The sequence below is a fragment of the Mercenaria mercenaria genome, chromosome 3, assembly GCF_021730395.1.
Source record: "Mercenaria mercenaria strain notata chromosome 3, MADL_Memer_1, whole genome shotgun sequence".
NCBI lineage: Eukaryota > Metazoa > Mollusca > Bivalvia > Venerida > Veneridae > Mercenaria > Mercenaria mercenaria.
Genome location: NC_069363.1, coordinates 16,501,607 through 16,515,002, shown reverse-complemented (window position 1 = coordinate 16,515,002; position 13,396 = coordinate 16,501,607). Strand labels below are relative to the sequence as shown.

Genomic DNA, 13,396 nt, shown 5'->3' with positions numbered 1-13,396 from the left:
CAATATTGTCTTCTTCATCAGACTGCCTTAATCTAAATTATTTTCTAAACATTTTGTTCATATCACGTTATACTGTATCAATTGTTTTGCAAAATTTAGGGGAGGCTCTACAGTAAAGTTGACACGCATGGCCTGCAACACACCTCTTTAAGTGAGACTAATTCTTAAATTTCAGGAAGGCCTGCTGAAGGTTCTTGGTGCAAGCACAGGCAGCCTTTTGTGCCTGATCCTGGGGCTCCTCTTGGAGATGTAAAATTTCTCTTGACATTCTAATACACTCTTGTGTTTGCGTGACTTTGTAAGCCTATAAAAAACATTTATACAATTCTAAGACAAATTCATCAAAGCCTTACAGAAACAATCCCATTTTTTCACTGATTAAAACTCTATGACTGTCTGGATTAGGCTGATTTCATATCCGTATGCAGTAACATTACTACATAAATATCCGTATGCAGTAACATTTCCTCGTAAATTGTCTGTTCACAAATTGAATGTCTCTCAGTGTCAAATCATGGCATTCATTTCATTTTCTTTTAAGAACAATATTGAAAACAATGAGAATACAAGACAATCCTGTTTGTTTACCTCTGTCAGAATATAAGTTGATGTACAATGTAAAAATTTCTCCCTATGACTGCCTCTACGATTTGTATATAGGTGAAAAAATGTATTAAAATGTCTGGTTTGTTTACTGACAGATATCAGATATCAAGGCAAAGCAAGTACATCTCAGGCTCCTTAATTTCAGAATGTTTCATTTTTCAATGAAACAAGTTTAGCAATCTATAAGATAATTCATAAACATCCTTATTGCAAATAATTAAAGTCTTTACAATTAAATGAATGAGAAAGACTCGGTGTAGTTAGCTTTACATAAAGACAAGAAGTATCCAACTTCAGAAAACTAGGAATCCTGAAATTTGGTAATAATAAAAAGCTTGAAAGAGAACTTTCCGCTGTAAACAGGAGCAGATAATATTCTTACGTATCTACTGCACAGCAGCAATAAATACAATTTTAATGAAGCCTAAAGATTTATTATAAACAAAATGATACAGAAAAATTTCAAGCCAAAGAAAATGAGATTAAATTCATATTAATAAGTACAATATTTCTCTGGGAAAGACCAAGTCAAGACAGTACTTGATGCAGAAAAGAATGGGTAAAATTTCTACTACTCATTTCTTCAACTTCAAGCTGGTGCATCTGAGGACAATCTTGAAAGCACAAATATTCATATATACAGGCTTTAAACTTCAATATAATGAATTGTAACATAGTTTATTTGTACCTAAGATAAGTACTATATAAGTAGTAACTATTATAGACATTTTTAAGACTGCAGGCCCCATAACACTAAAATAAATGTCATGTCATAAAGGTGTATCATTTCAAAAACTATGTTTTTTTAATCAAGGAGAAAAGGCAAAAAAGCTATTTGGATCATATATTTTTTTGTAAACCTTGGTGGCATACTATCAAAATCACCTGCAATGGACATAAAAGTTTGAGGTATGCGTTAAAAACTGTAATTATTGATAACTTTAGATACCACTGCTATCAAATCAATCTTAAATGAATTAAATTACTTTTAGGCCATTATATTGTATTAAATATTGTTTATCCTTGGGTGAAACCACAATTGTATAAGTAACATTTTTTCTGATCAATTTAACAAACACATTTAACCTCTTGTACTTTGTAATTTTCGTTTGAGGCCGTACATGCCATATCAGAATAACTTCTGGATATATAGTTTTTGTAATGGTTTTTAGAAGTCAGAATTGCAATGAAAATGACAATTATTATAATTGAAAAAAAAAAAAGTTTTAACCCTTATGAAAAACCTTCCCTATTGTCAGTGTGTGGTCAGTTTATGTCCAGTGTGTTTCCAGTCAATAATACTCTAAAATCCAGTTACTTGCCAGCCTATTTCCAGAGCTGACAATAAACTGATCCAGTGTGTTGCCACTTAATAACCATCATGTGTCCATGTGCTTGTCAGCTGATTTCCAGACCTGAAAACCAGCTGTAAAATTTAACTTCCAGTCTGCTGTCAGTTTATATACAGTTTGTTGTCAGTGATGTTTGTAATGACGTTTTAACAAAATTTCATTGATTTTTCATATAAAACTTTTTGAAGGAGCTAAATTATATAGAGGTATCTGGAAATAAACACTGACAACAATCTGGCAACAAACTGGTATGCAATGTCAATCTGGCAACACACTGGATACACAACTGACAACAAGCGGCTTTTTGGACTTTCCAGTCTGTTGTCCTTGTATTGTCAGTGCACAGCCAGTCAACTGGAAATATTTTTCTGACAACACACTGGCATATTGCCAGTGTGTTGTCATTGTATTGTCAGTGTATAGTCAGTCACAACATGCCAGGCTCTCTTACATGGACAAGAGAAACACTTTAGCAAAATATCATTATTTAAAGTTTTAACTAAATTCCTTTATGCAGTACAAAGTTATGAGCACTTATACATTAGTGTTTTTTGTTTTGGGTTTTAACGCCGTTTTTCAACAGTATTTCAGTCATGTAACAGCGGGTATACATTAGTGTGGCAGATGGACTAGTTTGTTTGTTTGTTTTGGGTTTAATGCTGTTTTTCAACAGTATTTCAGTCATGTAACAGGGGGCAGTTAACCTAACCAGTGTTCCTGAATTCTGTACCAGTATAAACCTGTTCTCTGTAAGTAACTGCCAACTTCCCCACATGAATCAGAGGTGGATGACTAATGATTTCAGACACAATGTCATTTATCAAATAGTCACGGAGAACATAAGCCCCGTCCTAAGATCGATCTCGCGACCCCATGATCCGTAGATCGACGCTCTACCTACTGAGCTAAAGATGGACTAGTATCCCAATATATCGCTTACTACTCATGTTACTAATTTTTTTTATTTCCCCTAGGAAAATTGTCTTTATTACATTGTATTGTCATAGCATGTCGTGTATGGAAGTTGTTTCCAGTTTAGTGTCATATATATTTTTTTCTATTTATCCTTATTAATGTTTAATATGAATTTAATGCGACTTAAAACCTTCATTTGCTTGTGACTCAATTTAATACAAATTAAGATTTGCAATATTTCAGTTATCAATAATATAATATTGAAACCAAAGGAATTTGACAAAGATTATGGTAAATCTGCAAGTTTAATTTTCAGGGTAGCGAAAATACATGACTTTTAAAATTTCTGTATCTGTTTAGCAAAAATACTTGTTGCGGACAGAATCTGTGTTACAATGAAAACAAGTAACTGTAAAATGATGAAAAGTACCTTTACAATGTGACCATCAGTGCTGGAAAACTATTGAAAACTGAAAATATTTTGGAGGGAAAAATGCAACACTCGGCTATTTTGATAAGGTGTCTTGTAATATTTGTTTTGCTGTGAAAATTGCTAAGATGGGTATATTGCCAGTGTATTGCCATTGTGTAGCCAGTTGCATTGTCAGAATCTGCTCTGAGTAAATTTATATCCAATGTACTGTCAGACAGACAGAAAATCCATACAATATTGTCACTTATGTAATTTTTATCTCGATTATTCAAAGAAATGAAAGTTATTGGACATGTCCCTATGTTTTCTTTTCTTTTTTTTTTTTTTTACAAAATTATAGATGAAACTAATTACACACTTGTTCAATGCATGACCTGACATTACTAAGCAGGTCCCATAAATATACTTTTTCCAAAATTAAGCCCCTTTTTCCACATAGCATTTTTTGCTTAAGTTTTTTGTATGCAAGCTGGTATCTCAGTACTCATTCAATTCGATTATAGAAATTATGTTTTTTATTTCCAGTTTCTTGCCATTTCCTGCCAGATTTCTTCAGACACTGGAAACAAGCTGACAATATTGTCATGTGTTTACATGCTGATTGTTATGAGCCATTTATTGTCATATAGTTTGCAGATTATTCCCAGAAACTGAAATAATATGGAAATAGTGTCCATATTATTTTCAGCTAAACTTTTTTCTTGGAGTTGTTCCCATAAGGAGTCAGATTATTTCAGTTACCTTTTTTTTTGACAGACTGTTGCCAGATCATTGACAGTTTCCTTGCAGCTTAATGCCAGCTTGTTTCCATATTTCATTTTCGTAAGGGAAAAATTGATAAATTTAATGGAAAGAGACATCAACTGGCGTCAATAGATCTCCGCCTTTGAGAATATTTTCAGTTATTTTCAAATGGAACATATTTTTTTAACTGAAAGGAAACGTTTTGAAAAGACGGTAATTTATCTCTGATCTACGTAAAATGCCACACACCCTTGACAAAACATGCATCCAGTCGTGCCAACTTAAATCTATAAAAGGTCTTTTGTCTTCAATGTTTTAAGTCAAGTTTAGAGATTATTATGATATATTTTTGTTACTTTAACCCCCTTAATGGCGTGATAACGTCCACGATAAATGCATAATTCAAAAAGTTGACAGCAGCGTTACATATCAATAAAATCAATTGCTCGACCAACACGTAATTTATAAACATTTTTTTTCTCAAACATTCGCAAATGGCATTGACGAAACAAAAATTGATTATACACTGTAATGTAAAGGAAGTTTATTTATGACAGTTATTCAAATGTTTTAAATAACTTCGAAAGGTTTATGTGTTAATATCAATAATAAATTCAAAAGAAATGTCAAACAGATTAGGTTATTATTAGTGAACTCTTTAACTTATGACACTATATATAAAACTGAAAATGTAACATGTTTCCAAAACTGACATAAATAAGAATGGAATGGTACTAAATCGAAGAATTACTTAAGTTTCTCCCATTCATATGCAAATTCGACATATTGTGAATAATTTACAACTTGTTACCAAAACTACTGAGAATAGAGAATTCATTGTTATAACAGATTGGCCCTTAGAGAATTTTGCAGCAAGAAGAGAAATTCAAGCTTTCCTATTTATACTTTTTTTTCTGTTACAGAATAACAATACCTTATTTTGTTTATAATCCATTTAAAGCAGTATCGTCAATTTTTTTTTATGTACCGAAGGCATTACTTTTTAATCTGGGCAACGTTTCATATTTACCATTGGGCTCATCTTGGTTATACATTTTTAATTATTTTCGCAATTATATTTCTCAATTTGTTTCAAACATTCTTGTTGCTCTAAATCGGCAAAAATACATACTAATTTTGATAAAATTTAAAAAAAAAATGAGGCTTAAAGATATATATATATATATATTCCGGACAGACACATGATATGAGGATGATAATAACCACGGAGCTAATTTATGCAAAATCATGAACTTGAATTTATGCAATTAAATGCACAGCAACAAAATAGAATTAAGGGTCATTACAAAGGTGACACCATAAATTGCTGTTCTACAAAATTAAGTTAGAGATTAAGTTGCTCCATTAAGTACATTTTGATTATTAAATTTTGCTGTAAACTTAAATACAAGTTGTCAAGTGAAATGAAGCTGAACCTGCCTTTACTATAGCTGCACCTACATAATAAGCCACTTGCCTTAAGCAGCCAGTTAGCATCTTCCAAAATTGAGTTTTTGTCCCTATTTCAACTTGTCTTAAGCTGTGAGAGCAACCTGTCTATAATGCTGCCAGACTGTTTCACTGCCTAGCATGGCTGTTCAAAACAGGTTTAACTGCAGTACCCATCTTGCAGGATGGCATTTTCAAATGAAACTGTGGAGAAAGTCAAGCGAGATCTACTATTCAAAAGGATGCATCATAATTAAGCATCTGGTGTTCTTTCAGTCAAATCATTTTAAAGTTAAAGTAGTTCCCATATTTTATCAGTATTAAATATCCAAAAGAATGAGTCTATATCAAAAATCTCTTCCAAAGAAAACGTATATTATAATTATTGTTTATATTTTCTAGGAGATTTGATTACATTTGTCCTGCCCATTTCAAGGAGGGGAAGATGATTGCACCAAAAAGGAAGGGCAAAAACTGGAAAAGATTTTCAATTTCCTTAAACATTAGTTCATGTTTGATTATAGCCTGGGGACTGTATTGCACAGATTCATACTTTCCTTAGCAGAAATTTGATTTTTGACTGATGAAAAATTTTGGTAACAGAAACATTTTATATTGTTTTATACACCTGGGAGAAATTGACTAGAGCTTTCAATTAATTCTCTCAAATATTTTATCATCAAAGCTGCTTTAAAGGACAAATTTAAATAACTGGAAGTTTTTACATTTTTAATCAAGATGAATACAATTTTGTTTATATTCCTGGGTCCATGCTTTTAGCTTTTTAGACAAGCACGTCATAGTTCTGTAAAATATGTAAACCAATGTTTACCGATATACTGGGCAATAAATTTGTAAAGCTAAAATTTCTGAGAACAATAAACTTTATTTATTCTATTCAGTATCAAATTATTACTTGAAGCAAGATGTATTCTATCAAGGTAAGCATCACATTCAAAGATTCTGTTGATATGGCTATAAACTTCCATCTTAGTAAATTATGACATCTATTACTGAAAATCAAAATTTTAGCATCAAAAGTTAAACTGACTCTGATAAAACACTTCCGACTTGTTCAAATTTTGAGGTCAGTTTTAAATAAAGTTTTTTAATGTATTTTTGCTGAGAAACGTGTACAAAAGCTGTGTTTTAGATTACTTCAAATTGAATTTTAAAGACAAAGATACAATTTATACAATGTATACGAGGATCATGGGGTTTTATAATAAAAAGGACTTAAATCACACAAGTAATGAAAATCGGTCATTTCAGGGTGATCTCGTTTTCCCAAGATGCTATTTTGGCATTCCAGTCCCTAAAATTGTACTTTCCTTCGTTTTTATTTTCATATAAAAATGTACACAATTCATGACAATGTTTTAGTATACAAAATCATGACAAAAGCCCTCAAAGTTTGGTATTGTGTATATCAGTTTTCACTGTGACAATTAGAGAAAATCCTAATTTTGACATTGAGAGCGCTGTTCCATGACAGAATACATAAATCTTGCTATTAATGGAGGAAGAATCTGTACTTTTCTAAAACATACACATAGAATTTTTTCGACTGATCATTTATTAATGATATGAATATTTAAAGTGAAAACCTATTGAAGAGAGATTGTTTACAATCAAATTTCAATGTGAACTGCTATTATTACTTACTACAGGTTTTTTTCTGTACAGTCCAATCTGCTGTAGTACAGAATAAACTTAATTATTCACCAGGGAGTTGGTTGAAAATAACTTTGCTATTATGTATAGGCTATGGAAAATGCCTTTTATATATTTTGGAAGAAATCTGGAGCCAGTTACTGCACAAATATTTTTCAGTTCTTAAACCTGATAACATGTTTAATTGTATATTTTATATATATATATATGATGATGTACTATGTACAAGTCAAAATAAAACGTATGTTCTGTTATGTTCTTTAAAAAAAAAAATGGAAATCCCAAACTATCACAAGTCCAAATAAAAATACAGTAAATTGTAAATTTTTTCCTGCTTTAGAGCATTTAAAGCAACTCAGGAAACTGAGTCAAAAATTGTGTCTTGTAGAATGTCAAGAGGCTTATTAAACATTTTTTTTCAACAATCACTTGAAATGAGTGACAAAGTCAGCATTCTGACATTGGGTTTCTACAATTATTTGTCAGAGAACAATTTTCACTTTTGCTTTACATTTTTCAAAGCCAAATATTGAACTATATATCAAACTGTGTGTTATGTTATGGAAGACCTCATTTTAACTCAAACAAAATATAAACCAGTGGTTGTAAAGTCTGAGACTGCTGCTTCTATACACAATTGTTCTAATCTTTACTTATTTTCTTATAACGATTCAGCTCCTATACACCAAAAAGTGTAAAAATTAGCTCACCATATTTCACTACCTCCTCAGTGCACTACATCATTTTTTACGAATGCAAATTTCCTGAACATAGAGTACGGTTTTGTGTAACCAATCACATAGGCATATAGTAATCATCAAATTATTTCAACTCTTGTTACTTTTTAAAATTGTAACGCTAGGTGTTTTCTACTTTGTTTTAAACTGACGCTGCTTTAATGATGTAACATAGACAATCTCATTAAATTCTGTTACTGACATGATAAATACATACAGTGATGAGAGAACTTAAAATCTTCATACATGAAAGGGGGAGATTCAGGCATTATTCAAAGATTCAAGTTTTCTGACTACATACATATGGCATAATTCTTTAAACCGATAAAAACTACCAATATTAAAACTTGAAGAAAACATACAATAAAAGAGTCAAAAATTCTGAATTTTGAATGTCTGAACCAATATTCTAACAGTCAGGTGCACCACCGATACTTACCCAAAGTCGAAATCCATGTAGGATAAATCCGTGGCCACCGACAAAATTAATCCAAATATATATATTAATGTCTTCCACATTGGTCAAACATGATATTTTACCCGCATAAATATAAAATATATAATGCTGCTTTTTTATTTTCCTGAGTCAGTCGTGTTTTCAGTAATTAATTTATAACATTGTTTTCCTGTTTTGCTTTCTTAATGACATCATAAAGACATCTTGACATGGAAAAGTACAAACTTAAGACTGTATACCCAACAATAAAAGTTAAACATTAAAATGTCATGTTATCATTTTTTCATGGTGTATAATCTAATACAAATCCATCATCATAAAAAACCCGGTAAAAATTCGTCAATGAGTTGTTACACTATTTTATCTCCAGGCAAAATATTTCCTTCAATCATCAATATTTAATTTTCTTTCTATTGCTTTTAATGAACAAAAAAACAAAAGCACTTAACGATAACGTGAGCATGTATTGTTTTTCAAACTCTGTATTTAAAACCGCGAAAAATTATATCTTTCCTTTCCTAATTGTCAATAAATACTGACCGTCATTCGATACAAAATGCAACATTTAAACCAAACATGCGGATGTGTCACACATAAATCCCTATATCGTAATATTTTCCCCAATAATTTAACATTTCGTACAACATTACATCTTATGCCAGTTTCTTTAACAAACCTCCCTACAATACAACAACATTAAACTGTACACTACTGACAATAACAAGATACTAGTCAATAGCGAGAAAAAAGACCACTAGAGTAGTTCATACAGTCTCTACCACTGAGAGCAAAACAAGTCACCATACTTCATTGAATTGTAACTTGTAACTCTGAACTGATAATCTTACTGCAGTTCAGACAAACTGACAGTTTCTATATGTTCGCCACCTTATAAATGACTCTCTCTTATACAAATCATATAAAGCCATGTGACAGATAGATAGATATAAATAAATTGCCCTCCCCTTTAAACAGGTGCATACAAATAAAATTCTTCATCAATTCTTGTTAGTAGAGCTGAGAGACACTGCTAACTATCTGAGATATACTGCACTGTTTAAGGTTGTTGGACGCCATTCTCTGAAAAATACTAATATTACAGCAAAATACTGACATGAACTGCAAAAAGATGACTCTTAAAGCTCATCAGTCCTTTGTAATAATAATGTCTGACATGATTTTATTTTTATTTAAATTCTTTGATTAAGTTTCTTGCACAAACAAAAAGACTTGTTTTTAAAAAGGGAAAATACATTACTGATTGATGAATCATAAACTGGCAAGGAATGAACATAAACATGGAAATATCTTAAGGTCATTCATTAAGCAAAATGTTTATACTTCTGATGCACCATTTTAATATCATCATCACCAACAATGTTGCTATTATCATCATCAGCAAAACATCAGCACTGTTATAAATATGAAACTATCATGAACATCATTATCTTCATCATCATCAGCAGCAACGGCATTTTCATCATCATCATCATCATCACCATCACCATCACCACCACCATCATCATCATCATCATCATCTTCTTCTTCTTCATCAGCATCATCATCAAAACATAACTTATTCAGTAATAATCATCATTATCATCTCATTCGGTGTTATTATCATCAACAACAGCTGCAGCAAATTTGCAAGATTTGAGGTCTTTTTGGAATTGGGTAGTAAGAAACAATATAATCAGTTAAACTCAAAATTAATACAAACAAGGTCTGACCGAGAAATCTCAAACAGACACAATAATTGGCTATGGCAGATGCTGTGGCAATTCATAATTAACATTTTTAAAACTAACATCTGACCCTATCCCACTGAGTTCCCTAAATTTATCAAAACTGGAGGTGTAAAATTTGCCGGAACCTGATACTTTATGATGGTACCCCTCACTGTGCCTGTCAGAGTCAACTAACAATCATTTATATTGTTCACAACTTCTTGCCAATAGCTGAAATATAAATTTACATGTTTGAAATGCATAAAGTAATTTGTCTCATGAAACCGCTATGTCAACTATTTGACCGGACATTTAATAACTAGTTCACTTTCAAAAAAGCTGTCAGCTCAGTACAAAACAGTTCTACCTGCTTCTATGTTTACAGTCAGTTACAACTGTTTTCCAATGAAAATAATAAAGAATCAACATAATGACCATTTCTACAGGAGACAATGATTTTTCCTATCCAGAAATAATTCAAATAACATAGAATGTATTATTTAGTTTGACATTTGGATCAATAATGTCTATACCACAGATGTATCAGTTGCACACCAAACAGCTCGTCAAGAGGAGCTAACAAATAACATAGGTGGACTTCAATCAATTTCTCACACTTCAAAATGTCATCTACAAACTAATTAACATGTTCCCGTTAGCCATTGCCAGGCATCAGTTTACCTTTTATCTATTGTTCAGCATGTGCCAGTGTTGTTTACCCAACACCTCCTATCCCCACCTCTCAGCAAGATGGTAAGAGGGATCAAAATACATCCCTGCCATTTAATTAATATCTACATGAAAAAAAGGTGAAATGGTGACAAATACAGACAAAAAAGATTGTACACTTAAGTAGGAAGCAAACACAGCCAGAGGTTCTTTCTCATGTATCAGAAAAGACAATAACTCAGTTTTAAAGGGAAGAAATTGAATGTAAAAGGGAGGTAATTCTATAATATTCAATGATAACAGGAAAGTAGCATAAAAGGAAGTCAACCCACAAGGAAAGTGAAATTAAAGATGTTGGTAAAACTGCACACTTAATGGGAAGCAACATTAAAACAAACCCAAAACAAGGGCAAAAACATTATTGAAGGGCAGGAATCTAGCACATTTAAAAAGGGAGGTAATCCTTTCAAATGGAAGGGCAGTAATCTAGCACATTTAAAATGGAGGTAATCCTTTCAAATGGAAAGGCAGTAATCCAGCACATTTAAAAGGGAGGTAATCCTTTCAAATGGAAGGGCTGTAACCCAGCACATTTAAAATGGAGGTAATCCTTTCAAATGGAAGTCAGGAACAGTGAACTAAACTGAAGCAGAGGCCTGTATTACTGCAGCAAACAAAAAATTAAATTGAGACAAATTACATAAAGGGAGACAATGTTAAATACAAAATCAAATCACTACAGTCTAACAGTAAAATACATTTGCTGCAGAAGTAGTTAAGTTTCTGAAGAGCTTTAACCTTTGACATTTTATAGCCAGTTAATGTCTGCAAAATCATTTCAACACCTTCAAAGAGCAAGGGTTACCAATTAGGGGCCAATTTACTGCTATTTAGTAAACAATTTTAGCAGGGATGATGGTATAAGAATGATCATTGAAACAACAAGCGAGTTCTTTGTTCAGTCTCATGAACTTTTATAGAGTGCATTCTGAATATAAAGGACATTATCTTCAATTTGTAAACAAAAATCTAATTTCTTTTTTTTTTGATGTAACAGAGATTATGATTTTTCTCACAGAAAAATATGAATATAACTTTTCTGCCAATAAACAAGCAACAATTTTCCATAATGTATATATGGATTTTACATGATTATAGTTGATGCAAGGTTTATCCAGTTGCTGTAAGATTTAACTGTACTAGTGTACATGACTATAGTTGGTGTAAAGTTAGTTGGTGCAAGGTTAACCTGCAACAATGTACATGAATATAATTGTTGTAAGATTTAATTGTACTAGTGTACATGGTTATAGTTGGTGTAAGGTTTTAACTGCAATAATATACATGAATATAAGTCAATTGTAATAGATTTAAGTGTACTAGTTTGGTGTAAGGTTTGACTGCAATAATATACATGAATATAATTGTTGTAAGATTTAAGTGTACTAGTGTATATGATTATAGTTTGTGTAAGGTTTAACTGCAATAATATACATGACTATAACTGTTGTAAGATTTAAGTGTACTAGTGTATATGATTATAGTTGGTGTAAGGTTTAATGCAATAATATACATGAATATAATTGTTGTAAGATTTAACTGTAGTAGTGTATATGATTATAGCTGGTGTAAGGTTTAATGCAATAATATACATGAATATAATTGTTGTAAGATTTAACTGTAGTAGTGTATATGATTATAGCCGGTGTAAGGTTTTAACTGCAATAATATACATGAATATAAGTCAATTGTTGTAAGATTTAAGTGTACTAGTGTACATGATTATAGCTGGTGTAAGGTTTAAATGCAATAATATACATGAATATAAGTCAATTGTTGTAAGATTTAAGTGTACTAGTGTACATGATTATAGTCGGTGTAAGGTTTAAATGCAATAATATACATGAATATAAGTCAATTGTTGTAAGATTTAAGTGTACTAGTGTACATGTTTAAAGTTGGTGTAAGGTTTAACTGCAATAATACAAATGAATATAATTGTTGTAAAATTTAATTGTATATTAGTGAACATTATTATAGTTTGGGTAAGGTTTAACTGTAATGTTTTTGTTTGTTCTTGTTGGGTTTATCGTCGCAGCGACACAATCATAGGTCATAATTATGGCAACTTTCCAGCTTTGATTGTGGAGGAAGACCCCAGGTGACCCTACCAGCATTATTTCTTTGCGAGGCACCTGTGTAGAACTGCACCAACTTTCCGTAAGCCAGCAGGAGAGAGGCTCGAACCCACACTGGTGAGGGGCAAGTGATTTGAAGTCAGTGACCTTGACCACTCGACCAAAGAGACCCCTAACTGTAATAAAGTACACAAACACAACATTTGTAAGATTTTACTGTAGTGGTGTACATGATTATAGCTGATGTAAAACTTAACAGTGTACATGAATATAACTGTTGTAAGATTTGACTGTAGTGGTGTACATGATTATAGCTGATGTAAAACTTAACAGTGTACATGAATATAACTGTTGTAAGATTTAAATGTAATAGTGTACATGATTATAGCTGATAAAAGATTTAACTGTAATATTATGTACCTGGATGTTGCTGTCAGACATGGTAACACCATTTCCATCTACTGCTATCATTTTAAGTTCAAACTGAATTTTAAA

The 13,396-nt window shown here is 31.7% G+C and overlaps 1 protein-coding gene across 4 annotated transcripts in view; it reads right to left on the bottom strand.

Moving 5' to 3' along the window:
• Positions 1-13,396, bottom strand: part of LOC123525372 (inactive tyrosine-protein kinase transmembrane receptor ROR1-like) — a 211,851-nt gene that overhangs the window by 70,844 nt on the left and 127,611 nt on the right. The window contains exon 1 of one of the 4 annotated variants that reach the window (XM_045304367.2): positions 8,350-9,231. The exons of the other annotated variants lie outside the window; for them this stretch is intronic. Coding sequence (XP_045160302.1) covers positions 8,350-8,429 — 80 coding nt within the window. The 5' untranslated portion in view covers positions 8,430-9,231. Of the gene's footprint in view, positions 1-8,349; positions 9,232-13,396 lie in introns of those variants that run through there. 4 annotated transcript variants of the gene reach the window in all.